This window comes from Vipera ursinii (genome assembly GCF_947247035.1).
Source record: "Vipera ursinii genome assembly, chromosome: 4".
Taxonomy (NCBI): domain Eukaryota; kingdom Metazoa; phylum Chordata; class Lepidosauria; order Squamata; family Viperidae; genus Vipera; species Vipera ursinii.
Genome location: NC_139514.1, coordinates 73,526,612 through 73,548,581, shown reverse-complemented (window position 1 = coordinate 73,548,581; position 21,970 = coordinate 73,526,612). Strand labels below are relative to the sequence as shown.

General features: G+C 44.6%; 1 protein-coding gene across 1 annotated transcript; it reads right to left on the bottom strand.

Moving 5' to 3' along the window:
• Window positions 1-12,179: 12,179 nt before the first annotated feature.
• Window positions 12,180-12,326, bottom strand: STMP1 (short transmembrane mitochondrial protein 1; the record flags this gene model as incomplete). Its single annotated transcript, XM_083363080.1, has 1 exon — window positions 12,180-12,326. One exon carries the CDS (start codon window positions 12,324-12,326, stop codon window positions 12,180-12,182), a length of 147 nt encoding a protein of 48 aa, XP_083219206.1.
• Window positions 12,327-21,970: the final 9,644 nt, after the last annotated feature.

Genomic DNA, 21,970 nt, shown 5'->3' with positions numbered 1-21,970 from the left:
CATCTAAGAAAGCAGAACTCTTGGAAACAATTTCTTCCAAGCAGGAACTTTAATTAAGAGTAGGTGATAGCAGGCATAATAGACAGGATCTGAGATTTCCCATGCAATGCAGATTATAGTATCCTGAAGCAGGACTCCTCCCCATAGATCGACCGCCTGATGTGGGATAGCTAATCCCCAAGTGTTAAGTCCATTGTGGGAACTGGCGAGATAACTTCAGCTCATCTCCAGCTCATGCAGTGAGGGTGAGTGGTTTCTTCACACCTTTCTCTGAGAGTGTAGACATAAACCAGGCACTGAGGTTACATTCCTTATTTCCTCCTTTGTTCTTAACTGACAGTTTAAAAGATGGAATTCAGAGAGACAGATAACGCAGAAAACAGGATACAGAAATAAAGGATTACATTGTAGCAAATGGAGGAAGTGAAAGTAATAGCCCTGCAGGCACACACACACCCTCCCCCTTGGAAGTATGGCAAAACGCAGGAAAAGGTGGAATGAAATAGAAATGAAATGAAATAAAATAGGAATGGGTTTTGACACCTATTATAAACTCTATGTGGGGTTAATTTATCCCACAGTCTGATTGTTAAACTCTTTCAACTGTAACAGTTTTATGTCATTTATCTACTCAAAAGGTGAACCAGAATGATGTAAACAAGAAGAAAAGAGGTAAGCAAGAGGTCTTCTTATAACCACAATTATCCCTAATTACCAGTGATATTTCTTATGGGAACTTCAATAGTGAGATCTATCATTCTTCCTGATAGAATATGAAGCATTTTATTCCAACATTAGTGTTATGTATGCAGGCATCTGCATAGCAACAGCCATCAGGGGGCGTTGGCCTGGACAGTTTCGGCGGGAAACCTAGGGCCAACCCCATTGGCTGTTAGCTTAACTGGCCAGGTATATAAGGAGGCCAGGTAGCCCTCATTCCTCAGTTCACTTCCCCTTCCAATAAAGAGCTGAACTCACACACCGGCTGGCGTCTCTCTTGCGTCGGACCCACTACACAATAGTGGCGACGAAGGTGGGATTGCTGCCGACCAAGAGCTGAAGTCACTGGGGAAAAGCTCCGCGAGCTGAAGGGAAAGGCATTTTTCCTTCTTCCCCCCACGACCGCCAGCCGAACCGGCAACGCCAAGCGCCACATCCAGGACCAACTGCCGCCATGGCTAGAGCCGGACAACCCTGCGAATTTGAGACCCGCCGCCCCGAAACCTGGACCCGTTACCTGGCTCACGTTGAACTGTACATGCGGTTCAATCAGATATCGGAGGACGGTGCAAAGGCGGCCGCCCTGCTCTGCCTTGGGGGACCAGCACTGCTGGAAGTCACCATGAACCTGTTCCCCCAGGAGGCCATCAACACCGTCGCGTACCGAGACCTCGTGGCCAGGCTCAACACACATTTCAGGCCCCGGCGCTCCAAGGTGGCCGCACGGTCACAATTCGAGAAAAGGGACTAGCGCCACGACGAGACCGGCGCCGACTTCCTCGTCACCCTACGGGAAGCTGCCGTCGCTTGCAGGTTCACAAATTTGGAGGAGCGACTACGGGACCGGCTGATTTGCGGCCTACGCGACAGGCGGTTGCAGGAGCGCCTGTTCGAAAGAGAGGAGGTCTCTCTCCAGGAAGCCGAGGACGCCATCCTAGCCCACGAAGCGGCCTGCGGGGCCGTCCAAGCCTGCCAGGGAACCCAGCCCGGCAACCAGGCAACCAGCGTCCACCGGCAAGGGGCCACAGAGGAGGACAACCTGAGCATCGACCTCCTCCAGCGGAAGTCGACCCCCGACCAGCGAGCCAGACGCCCAGACAGGCCCAGGCCTCCCAGCAACACTGCCGTTCCCCAGAGGTGCGCAGGGTGTGGTGGGAACCACATGCGCAGCCTCTGCAAGTTCCAGTCCGCCACGTGCCGGGCCTGCAAGAAAACAGGCCACATAGCCGCCGTAGCCGCCGCCCCCGAGAGGAGATCCATGAGCTGCAGCCGGAGGAACCGCCATTCGAAGGTACTGGGGCCCCCACCAAAACAAAAATTGGCTATGTCGAGAGCCGGCTGGCCATTAACCACATGGGTAGCCGCCAGCTGCTCAAACCCAAAATTAGATTAACAATCCATTTGCAAGGTGTCCCTTGCAGCATGGAGCTTGACTCCGGATCAGCAGTCTCGATTATTTCGGACGAGACCCTTAACCACATAATTAGCCGGAGCAAGCAACGGATTAAATTACGGCCTACTAAATTAACCCTGACCGATTTTCAGAATTCGCCGGTCAAGGTGAAGGGGGAGGCCACCATTTCAGTGGGGTTTAAGGGTCGCGAAGGGCACCTGGATGTTGTAGTGGTAGAGGGCCGCAGAGCCAGCCTGGTCGGGCTGGACTGGTTTGAGGCCCTGGGAATCTCAGTATCCGGGATCCATCGGATCCAGGGGGACTCCATTGAGGCCGTTTGCCGGGAGTTCGCCGACGTCTTTGACGGGTCATTAGGCAAGTACACCGGGGCCCCCATATTGTTCAAGCTTAACTCGAACGTCTCCCCCATTAGGGTCTGGCCGTGGCGAGTCCCGTTTGCGCTCAAACACAAAATCGAGCGCGAACTAGACAAGTTGGTGGCCCAGGGAATCTTAGAGCCTGTAGATGGAGGGGAGTGGGAAACCCCCATCGTGACCCCCCTCAAATCCAACGGGGAAATAAGGATCTGCACCGACTACAAGTGCTCGGTGAACCGCGCCCTAAACCCGCACGCTTACCCGGTTCCCGTGGTCAGCCACGTTCTCGCTTCCCTCCAAGGCGGCACCATTTTTGCAAGGCTCGATCTTGCACAGGCGTACCAGCAACTCATGGTCACTAGGGAAACAGCTGACATCCAAACCATAGTAACCCATAGGGGGGCGTTCCGGGTGAACAGGCTGCAGTTTGGAGTCAGCGTTGCTCCCGGCATTTTCCAGGAGGTTATGGAAAAGACACTCAAGGGTATTCCAGGAGTCTGCCCCTATTTTGACAACATCCTGATCGCAGGAGCATCAGCAGAGGAACTGGCAGGGAAGCTTAGGGAAGTGCTGGCAAGGCTGCGCACAGCTGGCCTCAAACTCAAAAAGGAAAAATGCAGCATAGGCGTTCCTTCCACAGAATTTTTGGGGTTCAGAGTAGACGCCAGGGGAATCCACCCCACAGAATCCAAGGTGAGGGCCATCAAACTAGCACCCACACCCAAGAACAAAGCAGAGCTTCAGGCATTCCTGGGTCTGCTGAATTTCTACCATACATTCCTCCCACACAAGGCAGCCATCGCTGAACCGCTCCACAGGCTGCTAGACAAACAGGCAACATGGGCCTGGACGGCCACCCATGATCAGAGCTTCAAGGCCCTGAAGGCATTGCTGTCGGACAAGTCCACAGTAACCCATTTCATCGAGTCCAATCCCATTTGTATCACCTGCGATGCATCCCCTTATGGTGTGGGCGCTGTCCTAAGCCACCTTGAGCCCAACGGGGCACAAGTCCCCATAGCATACTATTCTAGGACACTGTCTGGAGCAGAAAGAAACTACGCCCAAATAGACAAAGAAGCCCTGGCAATCGTGGCAGGAATCAAGAAATTCCATGATTACTTATATGGCAGGGAGTTCACTGTCTTCACTGTCTTCCACTCCTGGGCCTGTTCACCACAGACAGGCAAACCCCCCAGATTCTGTCCCCCAGGATGCTCCGGTGGTCCATCTTCCTTGCAGCATACAATTGCAAGCTGGTACACAAGCCAGGGAAGGAGATGGGCCACGCAGACGGTCTAAGTAGGCTCCCCCTAGACACACACGACCCAGACCCAGCACCAGCCACACAGATCCTAGCCCTGCAGGAACTACCCGAGTGCCCAGTTCTTGCCAAGGACATTGCCAGCCACACAGCCACAGACAACATCATGGGCAGGGTGCACTCATGGGTTTGCATAGGGTGGCAGGACAAATCCCCGGGACCAGAGTTTCAGGCCTATTTCATTAGATGCGATGAAATCTCCACACACAAAGGGTGCCTCCTTTGGGGTAGCAGGGTCATCATTCCACCCGCACTACGCGCCAGGGTATTGGACTCCTTACACGAAGGGCACCCGGGGGTGGTCAGGATGAAGGCACTGGCTAGGAGCTACCTCTGGTGGCCCGGGTTGGACAAGGAGGTTGAGGATCGGGTCAAGGCCTGTTATACGTGCCAGAGATCCAGGCCAGAAGTGCCACATGCACCAGTACACCAGTGGGAGGCCACACACACGCCATGGTCCCGCATTCACATTGACTATGCGGGGCCATTCCAGGGTCAACTATTTTTAGTAGTGGTGGACAGTCACTCCAAGTGGTTAGAGGTAGTCCCTGTCCCCAACATGACCTCGGGGAGGACAATCCAGGTGCTCAGAGCTCTCTTTGCCACACACGGCCTCCCCGACGTAATTGTGTCTGATAATGGGCCTCAGTTTACTGCTGCTGATTTCCAAGCGTTCTTGAAGGCGAACTGGATTAGGCACGCCACCTCTGCACCTTTCCATCCATCTACCAATGGGCAGGCTGAACGGATGGTAAGGACGACCAAAGACGAACTCCGGCGCATCATCAGCGGGGACTGGCACCACAGACTGGCCAAATTTTTACTAGCCCAACACACAACACCATGCGTGGCTACCGGCAAGAGCCCAGCAGAACTGCGATGGGGACGGCGCCTCATCACCAAGCTGGACCACCTACACCCAGACCGGGTAGCAGCCGAAACCGGTAGGGCAACATCACCACCATCACCATCATCACCATCACCACCAGCATCACTACCATCACCATTGCCATCATCACCCACACACAGGGTCCTCAACCTGGGGGACCTGGTCTGGGCAAGGAACTATGGGGCTGGACATCCTTGGGTTCTGGGGACAGTGGTCGGGAAAACAGGACCCCTTTCGTACATTGTAGGGGTGGAGGGGGACAGACGCATAAGGCGACACATCGATCAGCTCAGAGGAAGAGTCCCTGAGCACGTCACACACGCCCCTGAGCGCGTCACACACGTCCCTGAACTCAATGCACACGATCAACAGGAGGACCACACTCCAGGAGGGGTCAACCCAGCTGAGGACGTCACAGGGCAGGGACCAGAGGAGGAGGACTTCCTGATGCCGGCTCCTTGCAGCCCTGCACAAAGGCCTCAGGAACCCATGGTCCAAGCCCAGGGGCCAAGCAAACCCAGACGATCCACCCGTCCACACAGGACACCAGCCTACCTGTCGGACTATGTGTGCAAGTGACCCTCACACAAGGACACCACTGTTTTTTTTATATACATACTCATAGTTATAGTAGTTGCATGTTGTTGTTGTTATGTGGGTCTTCTCTAAGGGGGGAGGGGTGTTATGTATGCAGGCATCTGCATAGCAACAGCCATCAGGGGGCGTTGGCCTGGACAGTTTTGGCGGGAAACCTAGGGCCAACCCCATTGGCTGTTAGCTTACCTGGCCAGGTATATAAGGAGGCCAGGTAGCCCTCATTCCTCAGTTCACTTCCCCTTCCAATAAAGAGCTGAACTCACACACCGGCTGGCGTCTCTCTTGCGTCGGACCCACTACACAATAATTAGTGTCATCAGAATACATGGCTTCCTATGCCAGAAAATGTAGCTTTGTTCCAAACCACACACTTTGAATAACAATGTAGATAACAGATTCTATAAAGAGAAATGATGACAGGAACATTAATGAGGGTTGAAAAAAGTCAAGACAGTTGGGCATGTGATTACAATTCCATTTTTACTTGTATGTGACATTCATAGACACATGTTAAAAAAGGGAGTTGTTTCAATTACACAGTTGTCCATCTAACCTTGACATTTTTGACCCCCCCTTCGCTAGACATCTCTAAAACATGGTTAACCTGCTAAATATATGTCACATAATTTATTATCAAACATATGCTGTTTGAGTACTCAGAATTTTTTTTATTTGTATAATTATTTTTATAAATAATTCAAGGCAGTGAATATATTCAACACACCTTCTGCCTCCTATTTTCTCCACAACAAAACCCTGTGAGGTGGATTGTGCTGAGAGAATGATTGGCCCAAGGTCACTCAGCTGGCTTTCATGTTTATGGCAGGATTAGAACTCATAGTCTCCCATGTTCTAGCTTGGTACTTTAACTACTAAATCAAACTGGCTCTTAGATATCTATATCTATATCTATCTCATTTATATCTATCTATATGCATATCCATATCTATCTGCACACACACATATACTGTACATTATATGTGTGTGTGTGTGTGTGTGTCTGTGGGTGTGTCTGTGTGTGTGTCTGTGTGTGTGTATACCAAGGATCAAGAAATTTAGATTGTTTGCCATATTAGTGCCAAGGCTGGGTTACTGTATCCCAGTTATGATTTTCAGTGTTACTGACATGTTCACAGCCAGAGTTCTGTACATTCAAAGAACAAGACAGACAGGAGTGGATAGAAATGCTCCTCATCTACTGAAAAATCTGCTGTAGGTTGTTTAAAGTCAATCAGTAAATAATTTTTAAGCTTCAATTGCTTAATAGTAGAACCAAAAAAAGTGTCATCCTGACTATTTTGTACTACTATACTGAAGGGAAGAAAGCTGACAGATGGAATGATTTGGATATTTATTTTTGGGTAGACTGTCATGGAGAAAATCTACTTACATCATTGCTAAAAATAAAAATATAGCTGATGGCACATAATCAGTTTATTTGATGAAATAGATATAAAGCTCTATTTAATCCTTCAAATTTGGGGGAATTTTTTAAAGTTAAGGTTGCATCTTGTATATACATTATAGCTATAGATTGTACAGTGCTATTTACAAAATTAAAATTCTGAGAAACCTGAGGTCTGCCCATCATAATAAATATGCATTTTATATCATACTTTAGTTTTTCATGATATCTTGAGTAATTAATTCATATTTACCTATGTTCTTCTAATTTGATTTTTAAACTAATCTTCCACCAGCTTTTTCCAAAGACCTCCTTTCAACTCATTACTGTAGAGTTTTGATTTTGCCTTTTCCTATATCTCTTAAGCATATCACTCTTTTTATTTTGTACCATCATGTGTACTGTTTAAACCTTCAGAGTTTGCAGACATGAGAAAGAATTTTTGTAATTCTTCAAAATACCATTTGTAAATTTCAGAAGATGGCCAGTATTGTAAAGACAAACTCTGCAGACCATGACATAAGGCTATAACTCCATTGATTTAATGGTAACAAATATGCAATCGAGAGGGGAAAAAATCATGCTGCTTCATGTAAAATTAGCTTTGATCTCTCAAAGCTAATTCAATCAATCAATCTGTTTATTACAGCCTTAAGGCCATACACAATCAAAATATATAACAGCAGTAACAATCTTACATCCATATTTACAAGATATAAAACCACCAAACAAAGTACAGTATAATACAATCCAAAATTCTCAAAATAAAACATATTAAAATTTTTCAGACCTTAATAATGGTGAGACATATTGTGCAGATGGTGGCACAAAATTGGGCAACCTGAATTGATATTTTCGGATCCTTATCCAAAAGTAGTAGCATTAAATAAAATTCATATCCCCTGCCTGGAAATTTCTTCAATATTGGATATATATGTCTAGAATCTTTATATAGAGAACAATAAAGCAGCATATGGCTTAGAGTTTCTATAGAGCCATCACCACATGGACACAATCAAAGGTGCATAGGAATGCCCTTAAACCATCCAAAAAGGACTGCCGAGGGCAATGCATCCAGCCTGGCTAAGGTGAAGGCTTTATGAAATTTCAAAAATGTGATGGAAAATAGATAAGAATCCTTCTGGGAGCAAGTGACAAATGTTGGAGTGTGCCACCTTACTTAGATTTGTTTGGAGATCAATATCCCAGATTTGTTGTTTCAAGGCAGTTCTAGCATTATCAAATCCTAATGAACACAGACTTTCCATAGAAAAGCCCAGTGATTTAATTTTATCTAGGGCTTTTTTCCCCCATGATGATTTAAAATGGTCTGTAAATACTAATGGGGCCAGACCTACAGGCATCAAAATTAACTTTAGCCAAAAGGTAAGAAGAAGGAACCATGTTCTGACTTCCAATGAAACTATACCTATTTCTACTCATCAGATGGCATTTTTGATACTTTTAGGTACCATCAATATGGCTCTAATAAACTTATTTTCAATAGTTTCAATAACATTAAGCTTTGCAAGTGAACATATTTGCAAGCCATAAAGGAGCTGAGGGACTGCCTTAGCTTGAAAAACCTTAGAAGCTATAGTAAGCTCCTTTTGAGTGATAACATTTTATAATAGCTGATGAGATGCACTGTGCTACACTTGCCCAATAAAGAAAATGAGTATTCCAGGATAGGGAGGCATGAAACTGCACTCCAAGATATTTATAGGTGCGCACCTGTTCAATTGAAGTCCTGTCAATTTGCCATTTATGGATCTTATGATGGCAAGAGGCAAAAACTAAAACTTGTTTTTTCATAATTTGTTAAAAGTTTGTGTTCTGTGCAATTCTTTTCCTTTCTGAAAATTTGCATTAATTGGGATAACAGTCCACTTTTCCCTCTACCCATATAGACAAGATTCTGAAAGAGAAAGAAAAAAAACCCTGATAAAATTAGATTGATGGGGGAATCAAGCAATTTTACCCAAACACTTCATATTCTGTAGAGAAGACAGTTGATAACAATGCCCTAACACTGCATCTATATGTGATGGTCAAGGTCTCAAAAATGATAAAATGATCTTTGCTATTGTGATCCTAAAAGTCAAATCAAGTTTAACGTGATGAATATAATTCCACACAGAGAACTAAAAGTCAAGTCAAAGGAAAAAGGTTCTTAATGACATCACTGTGAATTGGACACCCTTTAAAAGCTGAAATTTGTCACAGTAGTTTAGTATTTATTTTTTGTTACAATACACACATTTTTGAATGCACATGGTATTCCATAAAGCTGTACTCAATAGAGTATAGGAGCACTGTTATAACCCCACGTCTATGAGTACCAAAACTTGCTGTTTAACAAATGAAGAAAACAATAAATGCAAATAATTCTCATGTAAATATACAGGTAATCTATTTAGCATATGCAACAAAACTAGAATTCTAGGTTTCAAGTTAATCTGGCCAAAAGCATATTATCTAGTCCATTATTAAACCTCAGGAAGCCAAAACTTAAATTTGAAGTTTTGGTGAGCAAGGATTTCAGCAGAGTAGGAAACATGAATTTGGGATATGATTGTTTTTTAATCACACTAAGCCTGTTTCATACTGCCACTTTTCAGCAGTTCCATTAACAAAATTTAACAGAGTGATCAATCAAAATAGGGTACAAAAATGTTTGGGGATGAGAGGGCTAGAATAGGTATGCTTACCCCAACATAGGCAATTTGATTCATTTTTTCATCATCAGAATGCAAGTGCAGGACTACATCAGTTCTTAGTTATAACCCTTAGAAATATTATAAACTAAAGTACCAACTAAAAATTGGAAGATGAGTATATTGTTGATACATTGGAACAATTCATTTAAGTTGTTGAAATTTTAATATTTTTTGTACGATTTTTACAAACAATAGATAAAGCATATTGGGTATCATACCTCTATAAACTGCTCAATGTTTGACATTCAATTCATGCTGACTATACATGTTGCAGGAATCCCCAACAATCAAATAGAAAGGTCATATTTCAGCAATAAGATGGGCATTTTTATCAGACGTTTAGTGTTTTAAAAATAGATACCAATATTTGTAGAGTTATATTTTTTTAGATTGGAATAATTAATGGCATATCTTCATTCTGTTCCTGACTCTTATTACCGTATTTCCTGGCGTATAAGACAACTGGGTGTATAAGACGACCTCCTACTTTTCCTGTTAAATTACTGTATTTTTCGGACCATAAGACGTACCTGACCATAAGACGCACCCAGTTTTTAGAGCAAGAAAACAAGAAAAAAAATATTCTGAACCAAATAGTACCGGTATACTAAAACAGGGCTTTTCAACCTTTTCATCCATTGTACCACTTTTAGGACAAGGCAATGTCCGAGTACCACCAGTAGCCCAGCAAGGTGTCAAAAACTTGACACCCCCCCCCAAAAAAGGAAAAAAAATGATAAAGTACAGGTAGTCCTCGGCTTACAATGATTCACTTAGTGACCATTCAAAGTTACGATGGCACTGAAAAAAGTGACTTATGACCATTTTTCACACTTATGACCTTTGCAGCATCCCCAGGGTCATGTGATTTACATTTGGATGCTTGGCAATTGATTCATATTTATGATGGTCACATTGTTCCAGGGTCACATGATCGCCTTTTGCAACCTTCTGACAAGCAAAGTTAGTGGGGAAACCAGATTCACTTAACAATCATGTTACTAATTTAATTTCTCTCTCTCCTTCTCTTTCTCTCCCTCTCTCCCCCTCCCCCTTTCTCTCCCTCTCTATTTTTCTCTTTCCCTCTCTTTCTCCCTCTCTCTCTCCCTCTATTTCCCTCCCTTTCTTTCTCCTTCTCTGTCTCCCTCTTTCTCCCTCTCTATTTTTCTTTCCCTCTATTTTTCCCTCTTTCTCTCTCTCCCTCTATTTCCCTCCCTCTTTCTTTCACCTTGTCTCTCTCTCCCTTTCTCTCTTTCTTTCTCTCCCTCTTTTTCCCTCTCCCTTTCTCTCTCTCCATTTCCCTCCCTTTCTTTCTCCTCTCTCTCTCTTTCTCTCCCTCTATTTTTCTTTCCCTCTATTTCTCCCTTTCTCTCTCTCCCTCTATTTCCCTCCCTCTTTTTCTCCTTGTCTCTCTCTCCCTCTTTCTCTCTCTCTCCCTTTCTTTCTCTCCCTCTCCCTTTTCCTCTCCCTCTCTCTCCCTTTCTTTCTCCTTCTCTCTTTTTTCTCCCTCCCTATTTCTCCTTCTCTCTCTCCCTTTCTCTCTCTCTCTCTATTTCTCTCCCTCCCTCTCCCATTGTCCCTTGCTTCTTTCCTTCCTTCCTTTCTTCCTTCCCTCCCTCTTTGTCCTTGCCTCTCCACGTTAGAGCAGTACCTGCGGAGACGGCCCTGCAGCCCAGCTTTCTCTTGCAGAAAGCAAGCTGAAACGGAGCAAGGGAGATTTCCAGGAACGCGAATCGGCCGATCTCACGCTCCTGCAATCTCCCTCACTCGGTTTCAGCTTCCCTTGCTACAAGAGAAAGCAGGCTGAAATGAGGGAGATTGCAGCAGCACGAGATCAGCCAATTTGCATTCCTGGCAATCTCCCTCCCTCCATTTCAGCCTGCAGGAGCGTGAGATCGGCATTTCTCAGCACGTGCTGATTCGTGCTCCTGGCAATCTCCCTTGCTTTCCACTTGTGGAGGTTGGGGCTGGCCATACGGATCAGCTTCGGACCGTAAGACGCACCCTCATTTTCCCCTCTTATGGTCCGAAAAATACGGGTATAGGGTTTGGGCTATACTCGCCGTATAAGACTACCTGTATTTTCCAGCGTATAAGACGACTGGGCGTATAAGACGACCCCTGACTTTTGAGAAGATTTTCATGGGTTAAAAAGTCGTCTTATACGCCGGAAAATTACTGAAGCAATAAACTGAGAACAAAAGTCCAGTTTGTATATATACTGTGGGTGAATATATACTGTGGGTGCACCGGACTTATGGAACCATCTTCCGGTAGAGCTCCGGATGGCGCCCGACCTCCGCTCCTTCCGGCGCGACCTTAAAACCCATCTCTTTAAGGAAGCGGGCCTGGCCTGATGGGATGGGGTGGGTTTGTTATTATGACTTTAATTTTAAATTTGTACTATTTGTACTATGGGCATTGTTTAATCATGTTTTAATAATTTTAACTTTTGTATCTGTCTTTTACGTATTGCCCTGTTAACCGCCCTGAGTCTCTTGAGAGAAGGGCGGTATATAAATTAAATAAATAAAAAAATAAAAATAAATACTGTATGAGATATTTTTTTTCCTTTGGAAAAAAAGTCAAGTGCAAGGAGGCCACATGAATATAGTAACATTAAGCCAGAATGCTTTTTAAGGCCTTCTGAGATCAGGCATGGGAGCATTCATTAAAGCCAATAAAGGTTTGACACCCATGGCTGGATGATTAAAGTATACCATCTTTGTTGAATAATAGGATGCCTAAATCAGCTCATTTATCACTTGGAGGCTTCTTCTTAGCTTCTACGTCTCTCTTGATGTCTTCAATCTTCTTTGCAATGTTTGGAGCATCATAGTTCTGGGCCAAATACATCCCAACTACATTGCCAACTGCAAAATCGAGCAAAAATGTAAACATGGTTGCCAGCTGTCACTCCCCGTCCCTTCCAAGCAGACATATCACTTTTGCTTTTACTGTCTGGCATAATTTGATTGCTTGACAGATTCTTTCAGGATGATGAATTCTGACATTAAGTCTGATTCATTCATCAGCTTCATTATTATTTAATTTATATCAACTAAATCTGTGTAACAGTCCTCATCTTGAAAAGGTGTGTATATGGAATCATGACAAATGAATTATGGTTGAATCATGAAAACAAATTACAAAAACAGGCTAAACCTGACATTGGGTCAACCAATGATAGGTTACACAAATGCTCAAGAAATTCCTATCCTCTCAAATATGATATTGCTTTATGTTCTGCGTCATCCTCTCCTAATATTTTTTAAAAACCCAATGCCAAAATTTATTGCCAATAACTTTTGGTTGTTATGTGCAGGAGGAACAGTCTGAAAGCAAATATTTCATAGAATGATCTTTCCAATTATATTTGGTAATGTTTTCCCTTATGGAAATTTTATTTCAAGGAAATAAGATCAAATCTGCTTTGGATGACCTATAAATAATACATTAATATATAGCAATAGCACTTAGACTTATATACCACTTCACAATGCTTTAAACCCCTCTCTAACTGGTTTACAGAGTCAGCATATTGCCTCCAACAATCTTGGTCCTCATTTTACTGAACTTGGAAGGATGGAAGGCTGAGTCAACCTTGAGCCAGTCAGAATCAAGCAACCAGCAGAATTAGCTTGCAATACTGCATTCTAACCACTTACCTAAGCATATAACTTTAATGATTTACATTTTTTTACATTTTTTACATTTTTCCTATTTTTATCATTTCAGTACATTACAAATACTCTATTTTCCATTTCCTATCAGTTCCTACCTATGCCTCTCTTATGCTATTACCAAAACCTATGAAAAACTGTCACTCTATTTCAAAGAAGTTTTTTGAAAAAAGGCATTTTAATAATGACTGCATTTTTCTCACCCTTCAGCCTAATCATATAATCAGCTCATTGTGAGATTTTCTATAATGTGCTTCTAATGAGAGCTCCATTAATTTTAAAGCTTGGCTCTCTTAAAAGTTTCAACACCTCTGTCAAGCAGAAAAGTGTTCTGAAAATGAAATGTGAAAGAGAAAGGTAGAAAATTCTACATTACTTAAATGAAGCTACTTTAATGTGAGTATATTAAAAGCAGAGGAAAAAACAGATGTATGTTATAGCAAAAAGGCATAGCTGATATGAAGAGTTTTTATAGAAACTGTATGATTCTCCAAAGTTATCTTCATACACAATAAAAAATAAATGGATAAGGGATTGCACAGGATTTCAAGTTAGGAAGAAGAGGATTCTGCTTCTAATTCATAGTTCCCAACTCTATGAAATAGGCATTTATCTTTCAAAAATCATACAATGCCTGGTTTTATGTGCTTTCCCATTCTTAGCAGTTTCCTTAGTTTATCTACATCTTTAATATAGTGATTCTCTTGCAAATGCCTGCATTCCACTCTTCATTTGGTTGGCGTCTGGGACGGTTGGCGGTGTGGGAGTTGGAGTGCCGCGACCGTTTTGGTATGGTGACCATGGCCGGGTGGTGGAGTATGGACTTCTATGCCTGGACATTTGGAGGCATGGACTATTATAGCTGACTGGACCATGTCTTTTGAGCCCCACGGAAGTACTATGGGGCCCTGGCTCCCTCCCTATTGGTCGATTGTCACCTGGTCCCTTCCATGACGCGTAAAGGAACCTGAAACCGGAGCTTCTCTTACCACTCTGTGACTTTATGGGTTTTTACCCCTAATCCACCTCGCTGACTGGTTTGCCCTATTGTCCTCCCTTTTTTCCTTTCCCCTTGGGTTTTGGAAGGTGCCGGGTGTATAACCACTGTGAGAGAGTGGTTAAGAGTTAAGAGTTTCCATCTGTTACCGTCTTAGAGGTGAGAGCTCTAGGCGGTATCTCTCTCCCCGGCTGTATATCTCAGGCTGCTCCCCGGTTCTGACCATTGTGAGAGAACGGGGATTGTCCCGGGGTTACCCAGCTCTAGTGGCAGCGGAGCTGGGTCTGCAGTCTGGATATTCTCCTTCCATTTTAAGATCCTCCCATCCTATTTATTTTGATCTGGGTCTGTTTTTGCTGTATTACCCAATTATTATCATGGTTCTGAGGTACTCCAGCATGGTTTTATTCACCCTCAGGGGTGCCCCCCCATCCTGGGTGCGACCCGCCTTACCTTCTAATCTGCCTCTTGATGACGGGCCCGATTGCTGGGACCCTGAGAGATGGCCGGGCAGGAACAGGGGCTTAAGATATAAATTTAATAAGAGGCCCCTGATTACTTTTTTAGCCAAATTTTTTGTAGGGTTAGGGAGGGGGGAGGGTTGTGGTTGGTTGGAGACGGGGGGTAATCCACCAACTGTTGTTCAGGCCAGGCCCAGGATAGATCGCGTAGAGAGGGAGCCAGGGTCGGTCATCTCCGGAGCTCCGGAGCGGGTCGTGGGATTGCCAATTCCCACGACGATAGGGAATGGCAGCAGGTGTAAGATCAGAGGGCCGTATCGACCTCCGGGAGGGCCTCTCCGCTATTTACAAGCGGTGAGGCACTCCGACCCTCTGTTTTTGACCCAAGGTTCTGGGAGCGGGGATGTGCAGCCACCTGAGCTCCGGCTGGTGTACCTGAATGCCAGGTCCGTTGCTAACAAGGCTCCTCTCGTCCGGGATCTGGTCGAGGGTGAGCATGCGGACCTGGCCTGCATCACGGAAACCTGGTTGGGCCCAGAGGGCGGTATCCCCCTGGTTGATCTTTGCCCACCAGGCTTCCGGGTGCTACACCAGCCTCGGACTCAGGGTAGGGGTGGGGGAGTGGCTGTGGTTATTAGGGAGACCTTATGTCCGCAGGAGGCCACCGTTCCTCAGATAGTCAGGTGTGAATCTCTCTTATTGAGGTTTGGTCCTAGGGCACAGTTGGGCTTGCTGCTGGTGTACCTTTCGCCTAGTCGCGCAGCAGCAGCCCTGCCTGAGCTTCTCGATATCCTCTCAGGGCTGGTGATTGAGTTTCCCAAACTTATGGTCTTGGGAGACTTCAACCTACCATCCCTGGGAGGAGCATCTGAGTTAGCTCGGGAGTTCATGGCTTCCATGATGGCCATGGACCTGACGCAAGTAATTCATGGACCGACTCATGAGGGAGGCCACACCCTTGACTTGGTTTTCTTATCTGGTCGGTGGTTAGATGATCTTGGTGGGGGCTCCCCAATTGTTATGCCCCTGTCATGGACCGATCATCATCTCCTGCGGCTGGTCTTCCGTTTTGCCACTCCCCACCGTGGGGTTGTTGAGCCAACCAGATGGTTCCGCCCCAGGCGCTTAATGGACCCTGAGAGGTTCCAGGCAGCACTGGGGTCCCCACCTGCCTCCTCAGCTCACAGCTCGGCAGATGCCTTAGTGGAACCCTGGGAAAGGACGGCCACGGAGGCACTTGACCGAGTTGTACCCTTGCGGCCCCTGACCCGGCGCAGATCCCAATGGGCTCCATGGTTCTCCGCGGAGCTCCGGGAGACGAAGCATCGGAGACGGGGCCTAGAGAGCGTTTGGAGGTCCAGCCGATCTGAATCCGACCGATTGCGACTAAGAACCCATATTAGGTCTTATCTCGCAGCGATGAGGGTGGCGAGGTCTAACTACTTCACTGCCCTCATCGCGTCCGCAGATAATTGCCCAGCCGCCCTGTTTAGGGTGACCCGCTCCCTCCTTAATCAGGAGGTGAGTGGGGAACCCTTGCAGGGGCATGCCGAGGAATTTAGTCAACATCTGTCGGACAAAATCGCTCGGATTCGGACCGGTCTGGACTCCGACTGGGCAGTATCGGATGATCAGGACACGAGCGGTCTTGTCAATGTTACCTGGGAGGAGTTCGATCCTGTAACTCCAGAGGAAGTGGACAGGATTATGGGGAGGCTGAGCTCCACCACATGTTTATTGGACCCGTGCCCTTCCTGGCTGGTTTATGCAGCCCGGGAGGGGACACGAGGCTGGTTCCAGGCGGTTATATCTGCCTCTTTGAGTGAGGGTAGTTTTACCGCCGCCTTGAAAGAGGCGGTGGTAAGACCTCTCCTCAAGAAGCCTGCCTTGGACCCGGCTGTGTTGAATAACTTTTGTCCGGTCTCCAACCTTCGCTTTCTTGCGAAGGTTGTTGAGAGTGTGGTGGCGCATCAGCTCCCTCTGGTCCTGGATGAAGCGGATTATCTAGACCCGTACCAATCGGGCTTCAGGCCCGGGTACAGCACGGAGACGGCACGGAGACGGCATTGGTCGCGCTGGTGAATGATCTCTGGAGGGCTCGGGACAAGGGATATTCCTCTGTCCTAGTCCTATTAGACCTCTCAGCGGCTTTCGATACCATCGACCATGGTATCCTGCTGCGGCGTCTCAGGGGATTGGGAGTGGGAGGCACGGTTCTTCAGTGGTTCTCCTCCTATCTCCTGGGATGCTCGCAGTCGGTGTTGGCAGGGGGCAGAGGTCGACCACGAGGCCTCTCGTTTGTGGAGTCCCTCAGGGGTCGGTCCTCTCGCCTCTCCTGTTCAACATCTACATGAAACCGCTGGGTGAGATCATTCGTGGTTTTGGAGTTGGGTATCATCAGTATGCTGATGATACCCAACTTTTCATTTCGACCCCAAACCACCCCAGTGATGCCCTCGACGTGATGTCCCGGTGCCTGGAGGCGGTCCGGGTCTGGATGGGGAGGAACAGGCTTCGACTCAACCCTGACAAGACTGAGTGGCTGTGCGTACCGGCATCTCGGGATATTCAGGACATCCCACCCCTCACTATGGGGGGTGAGTCATTACCTCCGGTAGATAGGGCTCGCAACTTGGGAGTCCTCCTAGATTCACAGCTCTCCCTAGAAGACCATATAGTAGCTGTGACTAGGGGGGCCTTCGCCCAGGTTAGCCTGGTGCGCCAGTTGCGGCCCTATCTAGACCGGGATGCCTTATGTACGGTCACTCATGCGCTCGTGACCTCTCGTCTTGATTACTGCAACGCTCTCTACATGGGGCTACCCTTGAAGACCACTCGGAGGCTCCAACTGGTACAGAATGCAGCCGCGAGAGTTGTATTGGGAGTTTCCCGATACTCCCATGTCACACCTTTGCTCCGCGAGCTGCATTGGCTACCAGTTGTCTTCCGAGTGAGGTTCAAGGTGTTAGTAATGACCTACAAAGCCCTTCATGGCATGGGTCCGGAATACCTTGGGGAGCACCTGCAGCCGGCGTCAACTTCCCTCTGCCCAGTACGCTCCCACAGAGAGGGCCTCCTCAGGGTGCCACCGGTCAAAGAATGCCGACTGGTGGCCCCCAGGGGGAGGGCGTTCTCTGTGGGTGCACCGGATTTATGGAACCATCTTCCGGTCGAGCTCCGGATGGCGCCCGATCTCCGCTCCTTCCGGCGCGATCTTAAAACCCATCTCTTTAAACAAGCTGGCCTGGCCTGATGGGACGGGGTGGGATTTTTATAAATGAACTTTAATTTTAATCTGTATTAATTTATTATGGGCATTGTTTAATCACGTTTTAATAATTTTTAATTTTTGTATCTAGTTTTTATGTATTGCCCTGTTCACCGCCCTGAGTCCTCCGGGAGAAGGGGGGTATATAAATTAAATATATAAATAAATAAATAAATTTTTATCATTTTCTGACTAAATCTACATTGTCCTGACAAGTCCTTTCCATGCCTTTTAATAGAATCTTCATTTGCCATGATAAAATTTTCTAAATGCAGTGTTTTCTAATCCTATGCACTTTCTTTCCAACCTGTGTTTTAACCAGTAGAAATACCAACTCATATTTTTATTTTTATTTTATCATTTCTGGCTGGGAATTTTTCAAAACCAGTTTTGTCTGTATATCTGCAAATATGTCAGGCATATATTGTTTCAGGAATACAGTAGTTCTCAATTATACAAGTTCATATCTTGTTACACATTTATCTGTTTGTTATGATCCACCTGGAGTATTTTACTCTACCTTTTTAAGATAAGTAAAATATGTCCTCCTAAAGGAGATCCTTAAAGAGTCACCTTATCAGTGAGATGAGTGGCATATAGATTTAATAATAAAAATAAAACTTCATTACATACCTTCCAACTTTATTAAAAAGTTCAATTTGGTTCTTTCGTCTATGTGTATGTACTCTCTCTCTCTCTCTCTCTCTCTCTCTCTCTCTCTCTCTCTCTCTCTCTCTCTCTCTCTGTGTGTGTGTGTGTGTATGAAAGAAACTTAAATATACATACATACATATATACATACCTTTATTTTGTTTACCACAGTAACCTATCTCTCTCTATACAGTATATTTTGATAGCCTCAAATCATTCTAGAAGATCAATTTCTTTTTTAAGTTCCTTTCATGTCTTGTAAACCAGTGTCAGGCACCTAATGATTCACATCTGGAAATATCCAAAGCAGAATCCTCAAGGAAGCAAAAGATTGAATAAGTCCTTTCCTAGAAAACTTTCAATGACAAATGCAACATGTAAAATATTACAAAATATATGAAATAACTCCATGTCTGGGAAAGATGATGAAAATCATACATCATCAATGCTTTCAGTCATTCAATTGGCACTCTGTTGTCTTATTTTCCCACTGAATTCCTTATATATGCTTTGCAGAATTCTCATATATGGCCTACTGCTCTTTTCCTTCAGAAATCCAGGTGATTATTTTATTATTCACTTTATTAAAATGAGTCTGCCCAACTCTATTTTATACTCTTAATTAAAAATTAAATTACCGTATTTTCTGGCATATAACATGACTGGGCGTATAAGACGACCCCCTTTTGAGAAGATTTTCAAGATTTTTCATCTTATACGCCAGAAAATAGGGTTACATGCCAGTTGCCAAGTGTCTGACCCAAGCCCGATTCAGCTCCGTCTGATGCAGATGGTGCAAAGCCACCCTTTTGAAGCCCAAAGGGGCTTTTCCTTCCACCCACCCTTTGGAATACACGCAAGAGCTGCGTTCACATGATGCGCTCTTCCAGGCCAGACTTTGCAAATGGCATGCCAGAAGCTGCAACCACCGTGGGAACTCCGAGTCAGCAGTCTGCACGGCCGAGCGCAATCCAGCTTTGAGAGCACATTTGCAGACGGAGCAGGGGGCATTCAGCCAGGCGGGCCCGGAAGACATGCTGGAGAGCTGGGCTTGGGGCGGCCATGCCGAGGCCGGCTGGCAAGGGTTGCTGCGTGGTTTGTGGGCAAGACGGGCGCTAGGCCGCCAAGTATCGCTGTCCAGGCTGCCAGGAGAGATAGTGGGTAGCAGGGCGCGCTCTGCTTATGCTCAGATGCCGCTTGGGCAAGGGGCTTCCTGCCGCTCCCAGGGTCTGGCGTTTGCAAGGGGGAGGGGGAGGGGCTTAGAGGCTCTTGGGGGTGGGAAGGGAGGGTCACGTTGGAGGGGGGGACTGGACTAAGGAGGCTTGAAGTAGCTTTGCAAGAACGGGGGCACTCAATTGATTTATGTACTATTTTCTGGCATATAAGACGACTGGGCGTATAAGACGACCCCCGACTTTTGAGAAGATTTTCATGGGTTAAAATGTCATCTTATAAGCTGCAAAATACGGTACAAGAAAACCTAATTAAAATACTAAAAAAATGAGAATGCATGGTAGCTTACACATTTACCAGAAAACAGCTGATTTCAAGGCTTTTATTTATTTCTAAGTATTACTTTTGTTTTGCTTTTTTAAAAAACCCCTGCAATTTATTATTTTATATGTTTAATTAAACAAAGCAGGTGTTAAGGATGATTTATTCAGGAAACTGCATGACTATAGGTAAGTCATCACATTTAGTATTACATCTTCTTCAGCAAGCCTAAGTTATGCAGTAAGACGTTAAAAGCTGTGGATATCAAGGATTCTTGCTCCTATTAATTTCCAAAATTTAAATTGCAGTTTCATATTTATTAATGAATGCTTTTTTAAAAATAGTTTCTCCCGGCTGACATTTCTATCTCTGGCTTCATTTCTCTTCTTTTTCTCCTTCTTCTTTAGATATATTAAGCAGTTTTTTCCTTATCTATTATTTCCAGGAGAACTGCCAATGAGATCTCATTTCCATCAGACAACAAGCTTTTCTTCTGTTGCAATTCAGGTCAGGGGACTACTAAAGCAAACAGAATGAGGCCTATCAAAAGGTTGGAAAGCAGAATGCAGAGCCCTCTCAGATTCAGGTATCAAAACAGCTCATAATATCAGTGCTTTACAAATAGAACTTGAATACACCTGAGTTGCATGGTTATAGAAGAAAGCTTTAATCTGAATTTAAATTTCATTGTGGATTTGAGTGCTTTGATGTAAGCTCTGTGTTTAAGACCCAGGGTTCTTATTGGTTTTTTTTAATGTATTTAATTAATGTGAAGCAGATATGAGAAATCCACCTGACTTACATTAAAGAATCCTTCCTTCCTTCCTTCCTTCCTTCCTTCCTTCCTTCCTTCCTTCCTTCCTTCCTTCCTTCTTTCCTTCCTTCCTTCCTTCCTTCCCATACAATGGCTCAATGACAAAGATACTGTTCCTTACAGGTGATTGTATTCTGTATTCCACACAAAGAACAATTCAACTCATCAAAAACATTCTTCTTCTCTTTTAAGATCAGAACCAGGGACTTTGCTTCTATAGCAAAAGGTAATGAAAAAAAAATCCTATCCTGAGGAGTATTTCCTTCTGATCCACAGCTGAATATGAACTATTTATCCACATGTTAAGATTCCTTTTTTGAGAAACCATCATGCAGCCAGCCAATAAAAGAATACTAAATAGTCCTATTGATCTTTTCTACTTTTTACTAAAGCAAAATAACGATCAGCCAGTTTCAGTTGATAATAAAATGAGAGGACACAATTATGCAGAAATAATTACCATAATTTTATCTACCCTCAACTCATTTTTAATTTACATTATTCAGTTTTATATTGTTATTGAGAACAAAGCACTTAACTTATACAGGTCATTTAGGAGCTGAAACAATCTGACCAAATTCAGTATATGAAGGTAGATATTTATAATAAAATGAACTGCCAACTTTCCTTTTTGAAATATCCTTGAACTATTGTATTTTAATTACAAAATAAATATTTTTCTGGACAGAAGTAGCATGAAATTATAGTACCTAAATAAAATTTAAAAACAAAAACATTTTTTGCTGGATGATTTTTTATCAAGCATAAGATTCTACATAGGTTTTTGCTATTTGTGTTGTTATTGCCAAATTACTTGTGCTGATGCAATTATTGCTACATAAAGCATGCAACTGGGTAAAAACAATATTACAATGATATAAAAATGAATGATACAATCCACCATATTCTGCTCTACTAATACCAAAAGAGTAGTTTGTGCTCATTTCATGCAAGAAATATATTTCTGCCTTCTATGAATCTGAATTTCAGATTTTTAGTAAATGGATTCCCGAAAATTATAGAAAAGCAATTTTCACATGACATTTTTGCTATCAAATGTGATTTTTTTAAAACCATCAAATGTGATTCTTTAAAGCTTTACCTTCTCTACCTTCCCACATATATGCCCCAACTTAAATGTACAAGTTCAAAAGATTTCCTTATTTCAGTAACACCC